This window comes from Zalophus californianus, chromosome 7 (assembly GCF_009762305.2).
Source record: "Zalophus californianus isolate mZalCal1 chromosome 7, mZalCal1.pri.v2, whole genome shotgun sequence".
NCBI classification, from domain to species: domain Eukaryota; kingdom Metazoa; phylum Chordata; class Mammalia; order Carnivora; family Otariidae; genus Zalophus; species Zalophus californianus.
Window position 1 is genome coordinate 41,820,713 of NC_045601.1, and position 24,386 is coordinate 41,845,098.

The window sequence follows — 24,386 nt, forward strand, 5'->3', positions numbered from 1 at the left end:
GCATGGAATGCAAGCAGAAAATGCCAATGTCCCAGAAAAAAAAAATTCTAGATTAGCTTGGTGATTTGGGATGAAAAATTTAATGCTAGTGAAAGGTAAATATGAGTATTGTATAAAACATTCTGTGCTAACATTTTTTTCCCGGATATGTTTAATAAGTGAGTTCATGATATTTACTGATTTATTTTTTAAATATTTGTTTTAGCTATGAATTTGTGAAATATCTTCGGCAGCATATATGTAACACTTTGGGGTCTATGATTGAAGAAGAAATGGGAAAATGGACATCTGATCAGAATCAGGATGAAGATTTTGGCTATGACACAGTTGTACAGCATGTTACTAAAAGGACTCAGGAATCTAAAGAGTGAGTATGGCCATAATAATGTTTTGTTTTATTTTATTTATTTAATTTTATTTTTTAAAAATTTTTTTATTAACATGTAATGTGGTACTTGTTTCGGCGGTACAACTTTGTGAGTCATCAGTCTTACACAATTCACAGTGCTCACCATTGTGCATACCCTCCCCAATGTCCATCACCCAGCCACCCCATCACTCCCACCCCCCTCCACTCCAGCAACCCTCAATTTGTTTCCTGAGATTAAGAGTTTCTTATGGTTTGTCTCCATCTCTGGTTTCCTCTTGTTTCATTTTTCCTTCCATTGCCCTATGATCCTCTTTTGTCTTTCTCAAATTCTTCATATCAGTGAGATCATGTGATACTTACCGTTTTCTGATTGACTTATTTCGCTTAGCATAATACCCTCTAGTTGCATCCACGTTGATGCAAATGGCAAGATTTCATTTTTTGATGGCTGTATGATATTCCATTATATATATATTTATATATATATATATATATATATATATATATATATATATATATATATATATACACACACCACATCTTCTTTATCCATTCATCTGTTGAATGACATCTAGGCTCTTTCCATAGTTTGGCTATTGTGGACATTGCTGCTATAAATATTGGGGTGCAGGTGCCCCTTCGGATCACTACATTTGTATCTTTGGGGTAAATACCCAGTAGTGCAGTTGCTGGGTCGTAGGGTAGCTCTATTTTCAACTTTTTGAGGAACCTCCATACTGTTTTCGAGAGTGGCTGCACCAGCTTGCATTCCCACCAACAGTGTAGGAGGATCCCCCTTTCTCCACATCCTTGCCAACATCGGTTGTTTCCTGACTTGTTAATTTTAACCATTCTGACTGGTGTGAGGTGGTATCTCATTGAGGTTTTGATTTGGATTTCCCTGATACCCAGTGATGTTGAGCGCTTTTTCATGTGTCTGTTGGCCATTTGGATGTCTTCTTTGCAGAAATGTCTGTTCATGTCTTCTGCCCATTTCTTGATTGGATTAGTTGTTCTTTGGGTGTTGAGTTTGATAAGTTCTTTATAGATTTTGGATACTAGCCCTTTATCTGATATGTCTTTTGCAAGTACCTTCTCCCATTCTGTCAGTTGTCATTTGGTTTTGTGGACTGTTTCCTTTGCTGTGCAAAAGCTTTTATCTTGATGAAGTCCCAATAGTTTATTTTTGCCCTTGCTTCCCTTGTCTTTGGCAATGTTTCTAGGAAGAAGTTGCTGCTGCTTCGAAATGTGTTCTCCTCAAGGATTTTGATGGATTCCTGTCTCACATTGAGGTCTTTCATCCATTTTGAGTCTATTTTTGTGTGTGGTGTAAAGCAATGGTCCAGTTTCATTCTTCTGCATGTGGCTGTCCAATTTTCCAACACCATTTGTTGAAGAGACTGTCTTTTTTCCACTGGACATTCTTTCCTGCTTTGTTGAAGATGAGTTGACCATAGAGTTGAGGGTCCATTTCTGGGCTCTCGATTCTGTTCCATTGATCTATGTGTCTGTTTTTGTGCCAGTACCATACTGTCTTGGTGATTACAACTTTGTAATAGAGCCTGATGTCCAGAAATGAGATGCTACCAGCTTTGCTTTTCTTTTTCAACATTCCTCTGGCTATTTGGGGTCTTTTCTGGTTCCACACAAATTTTAGGATTATTTGTTCTGTTTCTTTGAAAAAAGTGGATGGTATTTTGATAGGGATTGCATTAAATGTGTAGATTGCTCTAGGTAGCATAGACATTTTCACAATATTTGTTCTTCCAATCCATGAGCATGGAACGTTTTTCCATTTCTTTGTGTCTTCCTCAATTTCTTTCATGAGTATTCTATAGTTTTCTGAGTACAGGTTCTTTGCCTCTTTGGTTAGATTTATTCCTAGGTAGTTTATGGTTTTCGGTACAATTGCAAATGGGATCGACTCCTTAATTTCTCTTTCTTCTGTCTTATTGTTAACGTATAGAAATGCAACTGAGGATTTCTGTGCATTGATTTTATATCCTGCCACTTTACTGAATTCCTATATGAGTTCTAGCAGTTTTGGGGTTTGGAGTCTTGGGTTTTCCACATAGTGTATCATATTATCTGCAAAGAGTGAGAGTTTCACTTCTTTGCCGATTCAGATGCCTTTTATTTCTTTTTCTTGTCTTATTGCTGAGGCTAGGACTTCTAGTACTATGTTGAATAGCAGTGGTTATCGTGGACATCCCTGCTGTGTTCCTGACCTTAGGGGAAAAGCTCTCAGTTTTCCCCCATTGAGTATGATATCCACTGTGGGTTTTCCCTGGATGGCTTTTATGATGTTGAGGTATGTACCCTGTATCCCTACACTGTGAAGAGTTTTAACCAAGAAAGGATGCTGTACTTTGTCATGCTTTTTCTGCATCTATTGAGAGGGTCATATTGTTCTTGTTCCTTTTTTAATTAATGTATTGTATCACATTGATTGATTTGCAGATGTTGAACCAACCTTGTAGCCCAGGAATAAATCCCACTTGGTTGTGGTGAATAATCCTTTTAATGTACTGTTGGATCCTATTGGCTAGTATTTTGGTGAGAATTTTTGCATCCATGTTCATCAGGGTTATTGGTCTCTAGTTCTCCTTTTTGATGGGGTCTTTGTCTGGTTTTGGGATCAAGGTAATGGTGGCCTCATAAAATGACTGGAAGTTTTCCTTGCATTTCTATTTTTTGGAAGTGTTTCAGAAGAATAGGTATTAATTCTTCTCTAAATGTTTGGTAGAATTCCCCTGGGAAGCCATCTGGCCCTGGTCTCTTGTTTGTGGGGAGATTTTTGATTCTGCTTCAATTTCCTTACTGGTTATGGGTCTGTTCAGGTTTTCTTTTCCTTCCTGGTTCAGTTTTGGTAGTTTATAGGTCTCTAGGAATGCATTCATTTCTTCCAGATTGTCTAATTTGCTGTCATATAGTTGCTCGTAATATGTTCTTATTATTTGTATTTTTTTGGTATTGGTTGTGATCTTTCCTCTTTCATTCATGATTTTATTTATTTTGGTCATTTCTCTTTTTGGTAAGTCTGGCCAGGGGTTTATCGATCTTATTAATTCTTTCAAAGAACCAGCTCCTAGTTTTGTTGATCTGTTACTGTTCTTTTGGTTTCTATTTCATTGATTTCTGCTCTGATCTTTATTATTTCTCTTCTCTGGCTGGGTTTAGGTTTTATTTGATGTTCTTTTTACAGCTCCTTTAGGTGTAGGGTTAGGTTGTGTATTTGAGACCCTTCTTGTTTCTTGAGAAAGGCTTACATTGCTGTATACTTTCCTCTTAGGACTGCCTTTTGCTCCTTCCCAAAGATTTTGAACAGTTGTGTTGTCATTTTCATTGTTTCCATGAATTTCTTTTAATTCTTCTTTAATTTCCTGGTTGACCCATTCATTCTTTAGTAGGATGCTCTTTAGTCTCCATGTATTTGAGTTCTTTCTGACTTTGCTCTTGTGACTGAGTTGTAATTTCAAAGCATTGTGGTCCGAAAATATGCAGGGAATGATTCCAGTCGTTTGGTACCAGTTGAGACCTGATTTGTGACCTAGGATGTCATCTGTTCTGCGGAGTGTTCCATGGGCACTAGAGAAAAATGTGTATTCTGTTGCTTTGGGGTGGAATGTTCTGAATATACCTGATTTTTGACCTAGGATGTGATCTATTCTGGACAGTGTTCCATATGCACTAGAAAAGAATGTGTATTCTATTGCTTTGGGTTGGAATGTTCTGGATATATCTGTGAAGTCCATGTAGTCCAGTGTGTCATTTAAAGCCTTTATTTCTTTGCTGATGTTTTGCTTAGATGATCTGTCCGTTTTAGTGAGGGGGGTGTTAAAGCCCCCTACTATTATTGTATTATTATTTATATGTTTCTTTGATTTTGTTATTAATTGGCTCATATAATTGGCTGTTCTTATGTTAGGGGCATAGATATTTACAATTATTAGATCTTCTTGTTGGATAGACCCTTTAAGTAGGATATAGTGTCCTTCCTCATCTCTTATTGCAGTCTTTGGTTTAAAATCTAATTTGTCTGATATAAGAATTGCCACCCTGGCTTTCTTTTGATGTGCATCAGCATGGTAAATGGTTTTCCACACCCGCTCACTTTCCATCTGGAGGTGTCTTTGGGTCTAAAATGAGTCTCTTACAGACAGTATATCGATGGGTCTTGTTTTTTTATCCAGTCTGATACTCTGTATCTTTTGATTGGGGCATTTAGAACATTTACTTTCAGGGTAACTATTGAAAGATGTGAATTTAGTGCCATTATATTGCTGTAAGGTGACTATTACTGTATATTGTCTCTGTTCCTTTCTGGCCTGTGTTACTTTTAGGCTCTTTCTTTGCTTAAAGGACCCCTTTTGATATTTCTTGTAGGCCTCGTTTGGTGTTTGCAAATTCTTTTAGTTTTTGTTTGTCCTGGAAGCTTTTTATCTCTCATTCTATTTTAAATGACAGCCTAGTTGGATATTGTATTCTTGGCTGCATATTTTTCTCATTTAGTGCTCTGAATATATCATGCCAGTCCTTTCTGGCCTGCCAGGTCTCTGTGAATAGGTCTGCTGACAATCTAATGTTTCTGCCATTGTAGGTTACAGACCTCTTGTCCCAAGCTGCTTTCAGGATTTTTCTCTTTGAGACTTGTGAGTTTTCCTACTAGATGTTGGGGTGTTGACCTATTTTTATTAATTTTGAAGGGGATTCTCTATGCCTCCTGGATTCTGGTGCCTGTTTCCTTCCCCAAGTTGGGGAAGTTCTTTGCTGTAATTTGCTCCAATACGCCTTCTGCCCTCTCTTTCTTTCTTCTTCTTCTGGGATCCCAATTATTCTAAGGTTGTTTAGCTCTATGGTATCGCTTATCTCTCGAACTCTCCCCTTGTGATCCAGTAGTTGTTTCTCTCTCTTTTTCTTAGCTTCTTTATCCTCCATTATTTGGTCTTTTGTATCACTAATTCTCTCTTCTGCCTCATTTATGCTGGCAGTTAGAGCTTCCATTTTTTATTACACCTCATTAATAGCCTTTTTTATTTGAACTTGGTTAGATTTTAGTTCTTTTATTTCTCCAGAAAGGGATTCTCTAGTATCTTCTATGCTTTTTTTCAAGCCCAGCTAGTATCTCTATAATCATTATTCTGAACTCTAGTTCTGACATCTTACTAATATCTGCATTGATTAGGTCACTGGCAGTTGGTACTTCCTCTTGTTCTTTTTTTTGAGGTGACTTTTTCCATCTTGTCATTTTGTCCAGAGAATAGATGAATGAGAGAACAAAATGGTAAAAGGGTAACAATGACCCCGGAAAAATATACACTAAACAAGTCAGAAGAGACCCGAAAGCGGGGTAAAAGAAAGGGGGGAAAAAAAAGGAATATGATCAGGCTGGTGAATAGCACAGAGCCACATACTAGATTTTGAGTGTATTTTTGTCTGTTAGAAGAAATTGCCTCCCAAAATTTTAAAGAAAGAAAAACTTATATACAGAAATAAGGGTAAGTACAATGAATGGATAAAATATGACTATAAAGATGAAAATTAAAAAAAGATTTTAAAAAAGGATTGATAAGTTGGTTGAGAAAAGAATGGAAAAGAATTAAAAAAAAAAAAGAATGTGATCAGGTGGGAGGGTAGGACAGTGTCATACACTAGATTTAGGGTATATTTTGTTTTTTTAGAAGAAACTGTATCCCAAAATTTTAAAGAATGAAAAACTTACATATATACAAAAAAATAAGGTTAAATACAATGAAAGGATAGAATATGACTGTAAAAATGAAAATTCATAAAAGAGTTTAAAAAAGAAATTGATAAGATGTTGGTTGAAAAAGGAAAGAAGACAAATTCAACTAAAAAATAGAAAAAAAATAGTAAAGAAAGTTTAAAAAATTAACTTTCAAAGACTAAAGCAGCATGGGAAAAAAGCCATAAATTCTATGTGCTATATTCCCCTAGCACTGGGGTTTTGCCATTCTCATTCATCGATAAACTTGGTCTTGGCTGGATGTTCTTGCTGTTCCTCTGTGGGAGGGGCCTGTTGCAGAGATTCTCAGATGTCTTTGCCTGAAGTGGAATTGCACCGCCCTTGCCAGGGGCCAGGCTAGGTAATCTGCTCGGGTTTGCTCTTGGTAGTTTTTATTCCCCCAAAGCTTTCTGTATAGCTTTGGAGGATGAGAGTGAAAATGGTGGCCTCCTAATCTCCGCCTGGAGGAGCTGAGAACTCGGGACCCCACTCCTCAGTGAGCCCTCAGAGAAAAGCAGTCAATCACTCTTGTCTCCCCGGGCTCCGCCGCACTCCATGCTCACTCAGCCTGTGACTGAGCGTTAATATCTCTGGCACACGACCCCATGTGGAGTCTCCAAACCCAGCAGATCCCTGCGGTGCGCTCCCATGCCGCTCCTTCTGGGGGAGGAAGGGGAGTCTCCCTGGATCTGCCGCTTGTTTGGTCCCTGCTGGAAGAGCAGTGGCCCAACTGTGCCACGGATCATGGTTTATGGCAACCCCGAGCTGAGAGCCCACTCCTCAGCTCCATCTCTGCAGCCTGCTTCCCCACTCCGATACCTGGGAGTTGTGCTGCACTCAGGCACCCCTGGTCTTTCTGTGACCCCGAGGGTCCTGAGACCATACTGTCTCAGGAGGGTTCCACCCTCCACTTAGCCACTGGAGCGGCATCCCTCAGCAGAGCAGACTTCTAAAAGTTCTGATACTGGGCTCTGCTGCTCTATCACTTGCCAGTAGCGGCTGATGGAGGTCCCCTCCCCCGCCGTCTGTCTTCCTAAATATCGCCTCAGATTCACTTCTCTGCACGTCCTACCTTCCAGAAAGTGGTCGCTTTTCTGTTCAGAGAGTTGCTGTTATTTTCTTCCATCTCCTGTTGAGTTCGTAGGTCTTCTGAATGGTTTGATAACTATCTAGCTGAATTCCTGGGACCAGACGAAATTTAGGTCTCCAATTCCTCCACCATCTTGCTCCTCCTCAATCACCAGCCTGCTAGAAAAAGACAAAAGTCACCAGCAGCTAGGTGGAGGCATTGTGGGTCAAGATGTGGGGTGTGGAGCTCCTATGCTTTCCGGAGGAGCTTACCATTCCCCCCCAACCTCCATGTGTTTTCTATTTTATTTATTTATTTTTAAAGATTTTATTTATTTATTTGTCAGAGAGAGAGAGATAGAGCAAGCACGCAAGCAGGGGGAGCAGCATGCAGAGGGAGAAGCAGGTTCCCCACCCAGTGGGGAACCCAGTGTGGAACTTGATCCTAGGATCCTGGGATCATGACCTGAGCCAAGGGCAGACGCTTAACAGACTGAGCCACCTAGGTGCCCCAAGATTTCTTATTTCTTGATTGAAGAAAAAACACATACTAGAGTCATGTTCATCTTTGGATAATATAATTTCTGATAATCTATTTCTGGTAGTACTATTAAATTTATTCTAAAAGGAGTATTAAAATATTTTGTTAGTCAGAAAATGAAAGCATTTTCATGCTAAGAGCAGAGTTGTATATGGGAATATTAGGAAATTTTTTTTATATCTGCATAAGCCATTTAATTTTCTTATGTTTTAGTTCATCCATGTGTAAAAATTAAAACGATGATTGCCTCACAAAAATGTTCAATGTCTTAATGAGTGTTTGTATTCTGCTTTATGAGTCATAGATGATAGATTTTAAGTTGTGCAGAATATTATTTTTTTCTTGTGTGTTTGTGAAATTGAGAAATTATGTAGGACTAATGATTAGGCAATAGTATCTCTATTAACAGCATTTTTACTGTAATAATTAGAAATTATTTTCTTAAACATTTTGATATTTTTTAAATAGAGGTTTACAGATAGAAGAATTCATTTGTAGGGTCTGTCATCTATTCCTCATATATATAAATGCAACTACTAACCATGTAGATTTTCATTATTAATTGATGTGGTTTTTATTCACTGCCTCTTAGAACTTTTTCTTATTTTGACTTCTTGGAGTATTGAATGAGTCTTAATGGTGTTTATAATCCATTTTATATTTGTTTTACTTTGGCTTTTTCAAAACTGCTGTGGCTACTATTGAAGACTAGTTCATTTGACTCTTGATATTGAGGGTCTGGCTCTCTAGCTTTTTTGTTTTTTTAAATTTTAAAAATTATTATTCTTGGGGTGTCTGGCTGGCTCAGTCAGTGGAGCATGTGACTCTTGATCTTGGGATTCTGAGTTCGAGCCCCTTGTTGGATGGAGAGATTACTTAAAAATAAAATCTTTAAAAAAGATAAAAATAAAATTTTTTATTCTTATCTCTTTCTGTGGTCAGTTTGCTGATACTTCTTGCAGAAGAATTCATGTTGGTGTTTTCAAAACGGTCTGGAGGAAACATGTCTAAGATGAAACGTTTATGTTTTCTGTGGATTTTAATGACCCTTGATCCTAACCTATATATATCATTGAGATTCTTACCTTTATATTCATTTATTAAATTACTATATTGCAAATTATAAGGGGAAAGGACTTTGTGTTGTTTACATGGCTATGCCTAACTGCAAAGGAGTCTGGGGACTGTAGTTTAGACCTGTGTCTAGCTATAATACAAATACTGTGGAAGGAGAGAGTAGCATTTGATGGATAGCTCTTGATTGCTACCAAGGCATTGTTATGCTTCCCTGTTTCTTGCTGCTGAGAATGTGTAGAGGAGAAAGCAGGAGACTTTTTCATTTATCCTGTATGTACTTTGCCATTTAGTCTGATGAGTGTCCTAGGATTCCTTCTTGTTCTTTATAGCCCCTTACCTTAAACTTGGATCTTCCCTGGACTTTTTCCTCACCTCTATAGCAGTTCTCTTCTGTATGTGTTTTCCTCGTGCATTATTCCTAACTATTCTCATCTTCTTTCAATATTTTTGTGTTTTCTCACAATTTCTGGTGCTTTAAAAATACATACATAAATTAACTATGAATTGAATTAGCTTCTAGTTATATATCTATATATATAACTTCTAGTTATATATTATATTTATATAATTTATGTAAATTATATGTTACTGAATCATATTAAATATATGAGAATATATTTTAAATTATATATAGAATTACATATATTTAGTAATATATAATGTGTATCATATAATTTAAGATGTATTTTAAAATTCCTTTAAACTTTAAAATCTCAGCTTCCTATTTCTATCCAAAACCCCAGCATGGTTTTATTGTTTATATAAGAGTAACTTACCTATCCTTCCTCAGATTTATGGAGTTACAGTGACCCATTTAACAGAAATATAAAGAAAGGGAAGTTTCTGTGCTTATTTTCCTAATATATTTTTATTACAAAATGATAATATTTTTCATGCTTTATATTTACAAAGAACTTTCAGATACATACTCTTATGTCTTGCTACAGCTATATGAAATAGGTCAGTTAAATTGTATTCTTTTTATCTCATTTTATAATTGAGGAAAATGAAACTGATTTATGATGACAAAGCTGGTAGGTAAAGTAGTCAGGATTATAATCCAGGATTTCTGATTCCAAAATAATATTTTATTCACTATGTTTATTTAAATCATTATGCCTTTTTGTTTTAAATATAGAAATTTCAGTGGTCCAGGTCACATATTACAGGTTCTTTAGGAAAAATAAAAGGCTAGATTGAATTTTTTTTAGTAGTTTCATCTAGCTCTAAAATTCAGTTTCTAGGTTTTTTGGGCTCTCAGTCTATTTTTTTTAAAGATTTTATTTATTTCATCTAGCTCTAAAATTCAGTTTCTAGGCTTTTTGGGCTCTCATTCTATTTTTTTTAAAGATTTTACTTAAAGAGAGAGAGAGAGGCAGAGGGAGAAGCAGGCTCCGCATGGAGCAGGGAGCCCAGTGCGTGCCGCAACTCAATCCCAGGACTCTGGGATCATGACCTGAGTTGAAGGCAGACATTTAACCGACTGAGCCACCCAGGCATTAATTAATTAATCTAGCAGGCTCCGCATGGAGCAGGGAGCCCAGTGCGTGCCGCAACTCAATCCCAGGACTCTGGGATCATGACCTGAGCTGAAGGCAGACATTTAACCGACTGAGCCACCCAGGCATTAATTAATTAATCTAATTAATATTAGATTAATCTCAATCTAATATTAATATGGATACTTGAGAGTTTGCACATAATAAGTGGAGAACTTTTTAAGTTCTTTTTGAGACTTTTGTTTATTTATTTATTTAGATTTTATTTATTTTAGAGAGAGAGCACACATGCGTGAATTGCGGGAGGGACAGAGAGAGAGAGAATCTTAAGCGGGCTTGTGGAGCTTGATCTCATGACCCTGAGATCATGACCTGAGCTGAAATCAAGAGTTGGATGCATAACCAACTGAGCCACCCAGCCACCCCTCTTTCTAAGACGGAGCTAAAAGGGATTTAGAAGCTGTCTGGTTCAAACTCTTACCAATTTCAGGAATCCCTTTCTTTTTTTTTCTTAAAGATTTTTTAATTTTAATTTTAATTTTTATTTAACAGAGAGAGACACAGCGAGAGAGGGAACACAAGCAGGGGGAGTGGGAGGGAGAGAAGCAGGAATCCCTTTCTTAACATCTCTGACAGTGGGTTCTTTAGCCTCTGTTTCAAAGGACTTACTCATAGCTTAACTCTTATTTAGGTCTTAATGGTGGCTATAGGTGCCTATAATGATAGACAGGGAAGAAGGGAAGGAAAGAAAATAGAGGAAGGGAGCAGGATAGAGAAAGAGTTAGAAATAAACAGGGAATAAAAGGGGTATGTAAGATAGATTGTTCTGGTAGCATGATATTAGCAGTTGACTGTTGTGGAGTACAGGTATCCATGCCATTGGAACATCTTGCTTTAGACTGTATTAATTTTACTACCTTGGTCCATGTAATCAGATGAAGAAACCTGTGAAATAACATATGTTTTGGAATTCTTGTTAATTTTTATTCCTGTTGTGTGAATTCCATTGTGCTACTTGTTCTTTAAGAAAAACTGATACATTTTTTTTTCTTTTTAGAACTGTGCTCTTAAAGGGACTTTACAGAAAAAAAAATAAGATAGTTTAATTTAGCTGAGTGTTTTGATTTGTGCTAATAGTCTTTCTCTTACCAAAACTGCTTTGAATTTAAAGATACAAAGAAATGATGCATTCCCTGAAGAATATCATGATGGTAGTGGTGGAATCTATGATTAACAAGTTTGAAGAAGATGAGATGCGAAGTCAAGAGAGGCAGAAAAAAATCCAGAAGGAGAAAAGCAACAGTTACTGCACAGATAATTGCTCTGATAGTGATTCGTCATTCAATCAGGTGTGTTGTTTCATTTTGCATTTATGTCTTGAAATGGTGTTTAATAATCAGTAACTTCAATACATTCTTTGTTAGCCAGATTTTTTCTGCTATCTAAGATTCAGAAGAAAGATAATAAAATTACCTAATCTTAAAGATTGAGTACATGAAATAACATCTTCTAGAATTATATGTTCAGTGAATGATTACATTATATCTGAGAAATCTTAATGAGGTATGGAAATAAACTAATTGATTTTGGATTTAAAAAAAATAAACACTTGAAACAGATCTGCTTAAGCTTTAGTTAAACAAAACATTCCTAATTGATTTTTATTAATCAGAGTTTACATTATAAATGAGATATGGAGATAAAACATTTCCTTTATCTTCTGAGATGAAGATCACTGTGAATTGTTTTAAAACATGATGAGCACTGGGTGTTATACTCAACTAACACTACGTCAGAAACTAATGATGTACTATATGTTCGCTAATTGAATTTAAATAAAAAAAACCCCAAAAACCAAAAACAACAAAAAACATTAAGCTTCTTCTTTTTGACATCAAGAGATTTGAGGTTTTACATTTTCTCTTTCCAGGTTATTGGAATCCTTGTCATTTGGCTAGAGCAGAGCTAGCAGAAAAGCCACAGGTTAGATTAGTCCTAACAGAAGACAAAGGAGACTAGTTAGACTAGAACCTTATATGCATGTACTATCAACTTCCCCACAGAAACTTCCAGGCCAAATGGAGTCTGTCTGAACTTTGTGTGAAGGCTACCTGATATTTCTAATGAAACATTTTCACCTAATTAGTGCTAACTTGGGGACATAGCTCTAACAGATCCTAGCCATATACCAAAAGGGATTTGGGGAGTTTGGGTGAAATGTGAAACAGTCACACATATTGGTCACAGTTGAGACTGCATTTATGAAGGAAAAGTGTTTGGAAGTCATTAAAGCAGAACTTAAAAGTTGCTCTGCTCAGGAGAGATTGTGCTAAGTTTTGAATTTTACAAGTCAGGTTTATTTTCTGATGTGATGGAGGAAATGGCAAAGACTGTGAATTTTCTTCACCTTGTAGCCCTTAATATTTCTTTGCTGATTGACTCTTTGGAAGAAGCTGGCTTATAGAGATTATATAGTTTTAGTTTTATTCAGTACGATATGGAACTGCTTCTTCAGATCAATGAAGGCACAGAAAGACCCAACTTTTAGGACTTTGGGTGCTCACAGAATTATACTTTCTTATTTGATGAACCATCTGTTTACATTGAAATTGAACAAGAGGAAAAAAAATGAAGCATTGTTATTTGTTCTAAGAAGTCCAGGTGTTCAGACCACATAGGGTTGATCGAGTAGCTAGCAGTCAAAAGGTGTTAATCTGAAATGCCAAATTATTTCCAGTCCTAGAATCATAAGTTTTTTAAGAAATTCAAAGCTTTGGTAGAAATGGGGTCATACTTTCAGAAGATGTTCTTGTTTTTTATTTTGTTTTGGTTTTATTCTTGAGAAGGAATCAGACTTTAAGTTTATATCTGCATTTTCAAGTATCTTCCCTATGGATATGACTTTGTTTCAGAAGGCTCTAATTGAGTTGAAAGTGAACTGTGTCCACCCACCAAGGCATGGGATCCCCGGACTTTGAGAAAAAAGCATATGAATGCCAGAAGTACCCCCAAAACTCTTTCAGTGTGACCAAACTCCAGGAGATGTTTGGGTATGCCTTTGCTTAGTGAAAATAGACCCTTTTACATGACCAAAGAGAGCATGAATTACTATATTCAGAAGTTGAAAGGGTCTCTGAAGATATGTCATTCATTCCATTAAATACAGATGTTGTTAATAATGCTTTCAACATTGATAAGTTATTTGCTCTGGGCTTAGAAAAATCTGTCTGAATTGTATGAATAACCTTGAGTAAACAATTCTGATGCTGCTGTTTTGATATTGGTAGAAAACTTGTATTTTGTGAATAGAATAGGCTTTATTTCATTGTTGTTAATTTTAACAATTGCAGGCTGATTATATATGGATTTCTGACCCATTATTGAAAAACTTTGGACATGGTTGGCCTTGGACACTATTGGTGTACATTTGAGGATATTAAAGAATAAAGAAGAGAGATTGGTTTTTACTATAATTGTGAGCAGAGCACTGAAAGAATTTGGTATTGTGATTAAACCTTGAAAAAAGTCATTGCAAAATAATGCCGGAAAGATAGAAATAATAATATTAGCTGTATGTTATTGAGATTTCTGCCATACATTGGTACTTATAGATTGTACTTGACTTTATATTCAGTATAGGTGTTACTAGGCCACTCTATAGAAAAAAGGAGAGGCTTACAAGAATAGGTAAGTAATTTGCCCAAACTCGTATTGCTAGTTAGGCGTGAACTGTGAATTTAAGCCTGGTCCCTCTCCTTCCAAAGTCTTTGTTCCATACTACACTGCCTGGAGACTGCTTGGGTTCAGATCTCGGTTCTCCCACTTACTAGCCATCTGACCTTGGACAAATGTCTTAACTTCCCTGTGCCATGGTGTTTCTCATTTGTAAAATGGGAATGATACTACCACTTACCTCGTATGGTTTTTGAGAATATTAACTGAGTTAATGTATAGCAAGTCCTTAGAACTGTTGCTGCTACTCTATACATGTTAGCTTTCATCTCTTAAAGGATGTAGTGGAATGGGTGCCATGCAGAGACATACTAAAATAGAAATTTCTCAGCTATGGTCCTGTATGGTTTTTAACTGAGCTTCTCTGGGTTGTTTTCTACAGCTGGGAAGTAAGAGGATTACCTCTAATATACCTTAAGCTTTTAAAATTCATAAGCTTTCCTATTGCAAACTATTTCATTATGTTCCAAAGGAATGCCAGGGTACACACTATTTTATATGGAGGAGGTGAGTTTAGGATAGCAGTAACCTGTTGCTCTTGTATAATGTTAACTTATTTAAGGCATTTACTGTTTCTTTGCTTTCAAGACAGCCTCTCTTTGAAACCCATCTTTTTGTATCTATGGTTGGCAGAATAATGGACTCCTTGAAGATATCCATATCTGAATCCCCAAAACCTGTGAACCTGTTAGCTTACATGGTGCAGGAGCCTTTGTTAATGTGATTAAGGATTTTTGGATGGGGAGGCTATCCTCACCTAGAAGAGTCAAATGTAATCACAAGCATCTGTATAAGAGTGACTCAGGAGGGTCAGAGTCAGAGTAGGTTCTGTGTAGGTAGGCTGAAGTAGAGGTCAGAGTAAGGGGATTGTTGGCCTTGAACATGGAAGGAGGCCAATTAACTAAAGAGACTGTAGGCAGTCTTTAGAAGCTGGAAAAGGTAAGGAAATGGATTCTGCCCCAGAGCCTCCAGAAGGAACACGACCCTGCTGATATGTTTTAGATTTCTGACCTCCAGAACTATAAGATAATAAATTTATGTTGTTTTAAGTCACTAAATTTATGGTAATTTGTTGTAGTAGCAACAGGAGACTAATCTAGTGCCATCGTCCTTGCTAGTTCACCTGTCCTCCCCAAAGCTCAGGGATGGTCTTTCCTGTTTCTTAATTCATAGAAAAGAAGATACTATTCCTTTGATTTTGTGTTTGAACCGTCTCCTGGGAACAATCTGAATCCTGTCTTTTGTTAGGCTTTGAATTCTTCCAGTAAGATTTTTCTTGAGTAGATTTTTTCCTTTATTGGGTGCATGGTCTTTCCCCTGTCTTTTAGAGTATTTGCTTTCAACACCCCTAAGTATATGTTTTATCCTAACTCCTCAAACCTTAGAGTATTTTGAGTTCAACCCATTTTCTGGCCTCCCTAAAATCTTAAAACAGTGCTCTTTTTGGTGGGGAATTCTGCTTTTGAGGATATCACACTATGGCTGACGGATTATAAGATTCTCCTCTTTTTTAGCAATATCAGCCAGAGAACGGTAGGATAGCCACAGCCCAAACCACACTTCAGAAGTTCTTCCATCTCTAGCTACCCTCAGTCCATCAGATTTTGATTATTCTTGTTGTACAAGCAGAAAAAGATAGGAGCCTAAAGTCTTAAATGTAGAAGTGAGAGGGAAAGGTAGCTGGGACTAGAGAAAATGAAGATCATAGCGTTGATAATGCAGCTTGCTCCTGTGAGGCTGGAGACAGGTGGATTGCTGGGGAGAAGTAATGTAGGCAGGTGTGAGCTTTTTTGTTTGCTTGCTTAATAGTTCTCTCTTGAGACAGTTTGACACCAGAAAAACTGATTGATTAACAGTGCTAAATTTCTTCTTTATGAATACCTAAAGTTTCTTTATATTTTAAAATATTGGTAGATTTTTGTTATTATCTCTCAATGGTAGCAATTTTAAAGTGAAAACTGTTTTTGTTAAAACATAATTAAAACATAGGGAATTAAGAAACAATTTATCACTTTTTTAAAAGATTTTATTTATTTATTTGACCGAGAGAGAGAGAGAGAGAGATCACAAGTGGGCAGACAGGCAGGCAGAGGGAGAGGGAGAAGCAGGCTCCCTGCTGAGCATGGAGCCCAATTCAGGGCTTGATCCCAGGATCCTGGGATTATGACCTGAGCCTACGCCCAACTGACTGAGCTACCAGGCACCCAAGAAACAATTTATCATTTGAAATGTTTTTAAAACATTGTTTTTATTTTGGATTAGTAACTTTGTTCTGTATATAAGACATTTTGAAAGGGCGGTGCATAATTTAAAAAGTTTTAGATGTACTAAAGTTTGAAAAAGCTATTCTACAGGAAGCTGATTCATTCTGAATCTTAGAAATAAACCAGTCTGATGTATCATATGACCTCACTGATATGAGGAATTCTTAATCTCAGGAACAAACTGAGGGTTGCTGGAGTGGTCGGGGGTGGGAGGGAGGGGGTGGCTGGGTGATAGACATTGGGGAAGATATGTGCTACGGTGAGCGCTGTGAATTGTGTAAGACTGTTGAATCACAGATCTGAAACAAATAACGCAACATATTTTAAGAAAAAAGAAAAAGAAGAAGATAGCAGGAGAGGAAGAATGAAGGGGAGTAAGTCAGAGGGGGAGACGAACCAGGAGAGATGATGGACTCTGAAAAACAAACTGAGGTTTCTAGAGGGGAGGAGGGTAGAGGGATGGGTTAGCCTGGTGATGGGTATTAAAGAGGGCACATTCTGCATGGAGCACTGGGTGTTATGCACAAACAATGAATCATGGAACACTACACCAAAACAAATTATGTAATATATGGTGATTAACATAACAATAAAAAAATAAAAATAAATAAAAAAAAAAGAAATAAACCAGTCTGAAATAAAGTCTGGCTCTGCCATTGATGAGTTGTGGACCTTGGTGTTTTCTCTCAATGCCTCAGTTTTCTTATCTGTTATAGTGGAGATAATAATAGAACCTACCTTATAGGGTTTTTTTGTGGACTTAATGATTTAATGTGTATAAAGCGTTTTGAACACTACCTGGCACATAGTAAGCACTAAGTGTTTGATCTTGTCCTCTTCATCATCATTGAGTGATGTTTCTTTTCTTTTTTTTAAGAATAGGAAAGAACTTGTGCATTTAGACATTAAAGCCTGAAGTACCATTAGGTTCAGTATTTATGTATTTCTTATTTCCTATAGTTCAAAAAACAATAATAGTTGTCTGTCTTTGGTTGTATTTTAATGGTTTATACAGTTTACAAACCAAATATTTGGAGTTTTCTAGGGTAAATTAATTTTGAGGGTAGTTTGATTTTGTTTAAGTGTAGTCATTGAATAATGTGAATATTCTTTAGTATATGTTGTAATAAAGTAATTGAGTGTGATATCTGTTACCAAAAAATTACAGAATGCTTTATATTTGCAATCCTTAGTAAACTGCATTTGACAGAAATATATCCCAATCGTATTTCAGCGTATCAATACCTTTAATTAGGATCTATATTATCCTCTAGAGGACCAGATACATTTTAGATTGTCATTCAGTTCTGTTTCTTGCTCTTTCTCCTTAGAATGTGCTCAGAAATTATTTGCCAGCTTATGCTTTAACATATATAAATATGTTTAAAAAATCTTCCTTTTGGAAGTATCAACCTATATTGATATCACCAACAGATCTGTCTTGCATTACTTTACAAATCAAGTTGGCATATACTCCCCTCAGGAATTTTCAATCTAAGAGATATCTAGAACTGTTGAAAAATCTTTTTTTTTTTTTTTTTTTTTTAAAGATTTTATTTATTTATTTGAGAGAGAGAGAATGAGAGACAGAGAGCACGAGAGGGAAGAGGGTCAGAGGGAGAAGCAGACTCCCCGCTGAGCAGGGAGCCCGATGCGGGACTCGATCCCGGGACTCCAGGATCATGACCTGAGCCGAAGGCAGTCGCTTAACCAACTGAGCCACCCAGGCGCCCTGAACTGTTGAAAAATCTTAACAAATCTGTATTACATGGGACACACTATCTACTTGCTCTAGTTAAAGAAGTTACTGGTTAGTTGCTATGGAAATTTATGTCAATCCACTGATACATAATAACACACAGACCTGTAAAAAAAATAGGTAACCTTTAAGGCAGGTATTAGGTTGGATAATGAACAGAATTAGTAATTAAATGATAAATAATTAAAGGGAAGTAGATAGATTAATGAGGCTTCTTCAATCAGATAACTATTAGAGGCTATGCTTTTTTTTTAGGATTTATTTATTTTAGAGAGAGCACATGCACATGAGCATGAGTGGGAGTGGCAGAGGGAGAGGGAGAGAGAATCTCAAGCAGACTCCATGCTGAGCACAGAACCCATTGTGGGGCTCAGTCTCCTGACCCTGAGATCATGACCTGAGCTGAAACCAAGAGTTGGACACCCCCAAGCTATGCTTTTCTAATATGTATTTTAATATGGGAGAAAAGGCACATATGGTAGAATTGAAGGATTTCACCTCTTTGGTTGTCTGTTCACCAACATATATTATGTGCAATATATTATTTGCATATACTATGTGAAATATTTTGTGATAGGCACTGCTAAACTGAAAAGATTAATCAGGTATACGTTATTTCTTCAAGGAGCTTACTTGAGATTGTGAAGAGGTTATGTATATAAATAACAGAGTTGTAAGGTAGAAATAGTGCATCCTGGGAATCTAAAGAAGAGTCTTTATTAAGACTATCAAAGAGCTATGGAGGAAAGTATTTCAAACAAGGGAATGGACAAAAGCTCTAAATCAACAAAGAATGTGGCCTGTTGGGGAACCTGAGTAGTTTATGTGAAGGGTTAGAACAAAGAGTTTGTGGAAGTAAATTGGAAGGGTAGATTAAGGCCAAATTATGGGGCAAGGATTAGATCTTAATTATTGTTCCTAGCTATAGAATTCTAGTGCCTGGTATGTTACGTAATAGGTATCCGAAACATGGTAGATGTCAAATAAATGTATGAGGAATAAATGAATGCATTTAAAAGCTAAATTAGATTATTTTGTAAGTAAAGGGATATCATTTTAGGTTTCTGAACAGAAAAGTGTGTTGGGGAGATTTACCTGATAATTGTGTGCAGAAGGGCATGAGCAGGTGAGAAAGCAGATATAGGGAGAGAAGTTAGAAGGCTATCGTGATAGTTGGAGTAAGAAGGCCTAAACTGAGGAGGCTTTGTAGAAATAAATAGGGACTGATGTGAGAATTATTACAGAGGTATGATCATTAAACTTGATTATTGAAGTGTTTTGGGAGGAGTAGTGCAGAGTGGGAATAGAGTCAAAAGTCTAGCTATGGTTTCAAGCTGAGGTGGTAGGAAGACCATGGTGTCATAAACCATGCCTGGGATTAGGGAGGAAGGTTAGGTGTGGAGAAGAATATAGGGAGTTCTTTTTTTTTTTTTCAAGATTTTAAATGGCAAATACCAGTAAGGTATTCCAGTGGTGTAGCAAGTGGTTGAAGATACAGGATTCACTTGGTAGAAAGGTTGGGCCCACCTAATTAGGTGAGACCTTAGGAAACACATTTTCAGAGGGCCAGGAGAGACTAATGGGTAGGTCAGAAAAGAAGGTACCAAACCACAATGCACTGGGTAGGAACTTAAGGAGGTATGAATTTCAAGGTGGAGGTGATGGTTAACTAGCTGTAATGAAGGCTAAAGAGAAGTCAATGCTGAGGACTAAGAAAAGATCTTTGAATTTGGTTAATAGTTCACCACAGAATAATATTGGGGGGGAAGAGGAGGTAAGTTGAAGGATCATCATGTTGATTAGCCTTGATCATTTTTGTGAAATAAAAGGCAAAACCATTTTCAGAGAGTAAGGGTTGCTTGCCTAGAGTATTGCACATAAGATTAGAAAACAGCCTTTGTCAAGGGGAGCATTTAAATAAATGAATTTTGTTAAGATTTATGTGTTACATTTTTTGACTACTGCTTTGACATAATATTGGTTGCTTCACCAAGTATGAACTGGCTGTAGCTGAGAATGTTTGAACAATGTTTGGCTCCCCATTTATCAGGGCTGTTTTAGAATATGCCTCTATACTGGGAAAGAGGCTGGATTAGAATGGGAATCTGTGGAAATGAATGAATTATATCTTTAGATTGCTTGATCTTGAATAGGTGGTTGGTAGGTAGAGTCAGTTATTTTATATTTTCTCATAGAAAATTTCCTGAGAAACAGATTACTTCAAACTTTAGAATTTTATAACAATAAAGCAAAAGACTTTGCAGTTTTCCCACTTAATTCTTCCCAGTGACACTGGGAGGTAGATGTGAAAACTGAGGATGGGGTTCAAGACTCCAGGGTCACATAACTAGTTGAAGATTGAGCCAGGATTTGAAACTTCATCTATCCAATTAAGATTCATGTCCTTGACATCATACTTATTTTCTTAGTAAGTTAGATGGCAAGACATTTTAGACCTTGATAATGATCTGGTAAAAGTCATGATGGGAGTGGAAGGATGAGAAGAAATCAAGTTTACAAGAGAGGCAAAAGGGCCAGACTAAAGGGGGTAAAAAAAAAAAAGCTTGTTTAGCAGTAGAACAGAATGAGTAAGTATATACATATATACTTTACATGTATTTGAGTACATTTATATGCATGTATATGTATATACTTCTAAATGTACATATATGCATTATATATGTATCGCAAATGCATATAAGTTCATACATATGCTTACATATACTATTTAAGATATTCTATATTTATGTTTTTTTTCATTTGGCAAGACTGCTGCATTCATATACTTATATTTATTGTTAGTATTCATAGATTTTAATATTTTAACTATAATATAAAAATTCAAAATTGAAGGTCTGTTTAGTATATATTGCTTTTAATTTTGAAAAGTAGCATGTACAGAGTCTTTAGCAGTTCAACTATATACTTTTAGAAAGGAGTAAAAGTAAAACTCAAGGCTCTTTAAGAAATAGAATATCAGGCTGTTTTGGGTTTTTTATAGAATGGTTGTATGTACCCTGTGTTGCTAAGGACAATGTAATACTGTAGGAAGACTCACTTTGTAATCATTTATATATTAAACTAATGTGTATTGAGTGACTACTCTGTATGAGGCACTAATTCAGGTATTGGGGATACTATAGTGAAAAAAGACCAAATTCTAAGCAATAATAGGGCAGCCATACAAAACTCTGGAGGAAGAGCATTGCCAGGCGGGAGGATGGAGATGGCAAAGGTTCTTAGGCTAGAGTGAGCATGGCGTCTTCCAGGGATGGGGAAAAAAGGCCAGTGTGACTGAAGTCTGGTTGGCAGAGGGAAGAATTGTAGGAGAGTGTGTTAGAGAAGCAGGGGCCTAGATCATGTAAGTAAATCTCCTATATTCTGAGTAATGTAGGAAGTCTCCTTTGTGGTATTGAAATAAGGGAGTTGAAGAGATTTGATTTGTAACTTTGAGAAGCTCCATCTGACTGTTGCTGGAGAATGAGTGGATGGTAGGGTGGAGGAGGATGAGATTTAAGAATAGAAGCAAGGACCGAGGGTTGCTGGAGTGGAGGGGGTTGGGAGGGATGGGGTGGCTGCGTGATAGACATTGGGGAGGGTATACACTGTGGTGAGTGCTGTGAATTGTGTAAGACTGATGAATCACAGACCTGTACCCCTGAAACAAATAATACATTATATGTCAATAAAAAATAATAAATAAATAAAATAAAACATTTTTTTTTAATATAAAAAAGAATAGAAGCAAGGAGACTAAGTATGAATTGAAGGAGTCTAGGCTAGAGTTGATGGTGCCTTGATTTAAGGTTTTAGCAGGGAAGTATGGGGTAGTTGGAGTTAAGATATGTGGAACTTAGGGGTTATCTTATGGGACTTAATGATATTGGGTATAGGAAATAAGAGAAAATGAAGATCCAAGATTGACTCCTATTTTTGATCTAAGTAAAAAATCTGGATGGGTGGGTAATGTCATTTAGGAGGCTGGAGAAGTTTGGGGAGGAGCAGGTTTGGAATAAAATCAAGAATTCTGTCTTGGACATGTTAAGTTTGAGATGCCTATTAGACATCCAAATGGAAATGTTGAGAGGATAATTATATATAACTTTGGAGAAGAAGTGACTGATGGATGTTTGAGTCATCATGATGTACCTAAAGAACTGGATGAGAACACCTAAGGGAAGAGTGTACATAGTAAAAATGTGGATGGGAATCTGAGTTCTGATAGCTGGGTGACTTGGAGAAGTTATTTAACCTTAGTTTTCATATTTCTCATATTTCAGTCATTGTGAATTGAGATCATATAGGGCTTGTTACATAAAAGGTAATAAATGACAGCTATTATTTTAATGGCAGTTTTATTTTTAGATGGTTATTTTAGGTATTAGTCATATTTAAACTGCTTTCAGCAAGAAAAAGACCCTTTCCTTTTCCAAAATAACTTATGATCTACTATAAACTTTTCTCTAAATAGAGGCTTGTATCTCAGGAATTTTTCACCAAAGAGGAGGCATGGAGGGCTAAGGAAAAGTACAGGAAAGATTAAGGGACAAAAATGTTCAAGCAGCATCATAGCTATGCCTAGGGTACCATTAGTGCCTTCCTGTTTTAGCTTTCTGTTTCATTCATCTCACATTCATCTCACAAAACATCTTGGCTTTACATCTTTTGAATCCTGCAATGTACTACATATTGCAGTTGCTCAGCAAATAATAATAATTTTCATATACATGAAGTACACTGTTCTCCTGAGACTTCAGTTCCCATTTAAATGCCTTGGGAAACAAATTCCAAGTTTTCTGTCAAATCAGAATAGATCACTCTCTTTTCTTGCTCAGAATGCATTTTGTGCTTGGAATTATATTAAAAAATAATTTATAGCAGTACTTCTTAAAAGTCTACTAAATGAATGTTCTGTCAATTGTGTTACAGAGTTACAAATTTTGTCAAGGAAAATTACAATTGATTTTAGACCAGTTGGATCCGGGGCAACCTAAAGAGGTAAGTTTAAAGGATAGCTGTCAAGTTCAATCAGGTATATATTTATAATATATTAGATTATAATCAGTAGCAGCTGGACTGTTTCTCTTGAAGATAGGCCTTTATTATCATGGTGCTCCTAGACTGATGTCCCTGCTAGACTTTCCAGTTTTGAAATGAAAGGTCACAGAATAAGGGAGGCTGTCAGAGAATTGTCATGGTTTGTGGGAGGAAAGTTTTATGTCTAGTTTCAGTTTTGAAGGGATAAAGTTATAAGCAGTTGTCTCCCAGACTGTTCTTTCACTGTTGCTTTGTATGTGATATTTTAGTGATTTCCTTGAAGAAAAACGGTCTTCATTTAATGTTCTTTCTACTTCTGGAAAATGTGAGCAACTTTGACACATATGTTCATTTATTAGAAAAAGGATTTTAATGAACTTTTTTTTTTTTAAAGATTTTATTTATTTATTTGAGAGAGAGAGAATGAGAGATAGAGAGCATGAGAGGGAAGAGGGTCAGAGGGAGAAGCAGACTCGCCGCCGAGCAGGGAGCCCGATGTGGGACTCGATCCCGGGACTCCAGGATCATGACCTGAGCCGAAGGCAGTTGCTTAACCAACTGAGCCACCCAGGCGCCCCAAGAAAAAGGATTTTAAAGAAGGAGTTCTATTGAATTGTGCCTGTTTATATTTTAAGATTATATAAATTACTGTTTATCAAGTCTTATTTCATTAAATCAGTCTGAAATAGAAAATAGGATTTTAAGTACCTAAGACTTTTGTGCATATCTTGCCAATTGGTTTCAGTTTTTGAAATGTTTTTCAAGTTTTCATTTTATTTTATTTTATTTTTTAAATAAATAAAATTTGAGATAGAGGCGTGTGAGCACGGGTCGGGGGAGGGACACAGGGAGAGGGAGAAGCAGGCTCTCCACTGAGCAGGGAGTTCAACTTGGGGCTCGAAGGCGGACACTTAACTGACTGAGCCATCCAGGCACCCTATATGTTAACAATCTTATTTTCAGTTTAAGTGGATTAGTTGGAAATCTGTACTTGTTCGGAAACTTTTGTTGTGCTTCTGCAAGTAATAAATTCTTAATGGGATTTTGTCCTAAAAATTAACTGAAAAGGAGAAAATATTTAATGTTTCTAAAATCTCTCCAAAGTTCTCCAGTCCCTATCACAAATATAGTTGTGTTTAGGAGTTCTTCTTTCATAAGAATATATATAGACACTTTTAAGTGCATGTGTATTCTTTTTCACCTAAAACTTGATTTAGAGGGTCTGGTTTTCTAAGATCTTAGCTTCTCCTGCCGGCCCCCCCCCCCACCTCTTGCCCTTTTTAGACCACTAGG

General features: G+C 36.6%; 1 protein-coding gene across 3 annotated transcripts in view; it reads left to right on the top strand.

The window, feature by feature from the left end:
* TBC1D32 (TBC1 domain family member 32) overlaps nucleotides 1-24,386 on the top strand; it is a 197,016-nt gene that overhangs the window by 10,385 nt on the left and 162,245 nt on the right. For all 3 annotated transcript variants that reach the window (XM_027600953.1, XM_027600954.1, XM_027600955.1), the window contains exons 3-5: nucleotides 206-367; nucleotides 11,473-11,650; nucleotides 22,986-23,054. In XM_027600953.1, coding sequence (XP_027456754.1) covers nucleotides 206-367; nucleotides 11,473-11,650; nucleotides 22,986-23,054 — 409 coding nt within the window. The remainder of the gene's footprint in view (nucleotides 1-205; nucleotides 368-11,472; nucleotides 11,651-22,985; nucleotides 23,055-24,386) is intronic.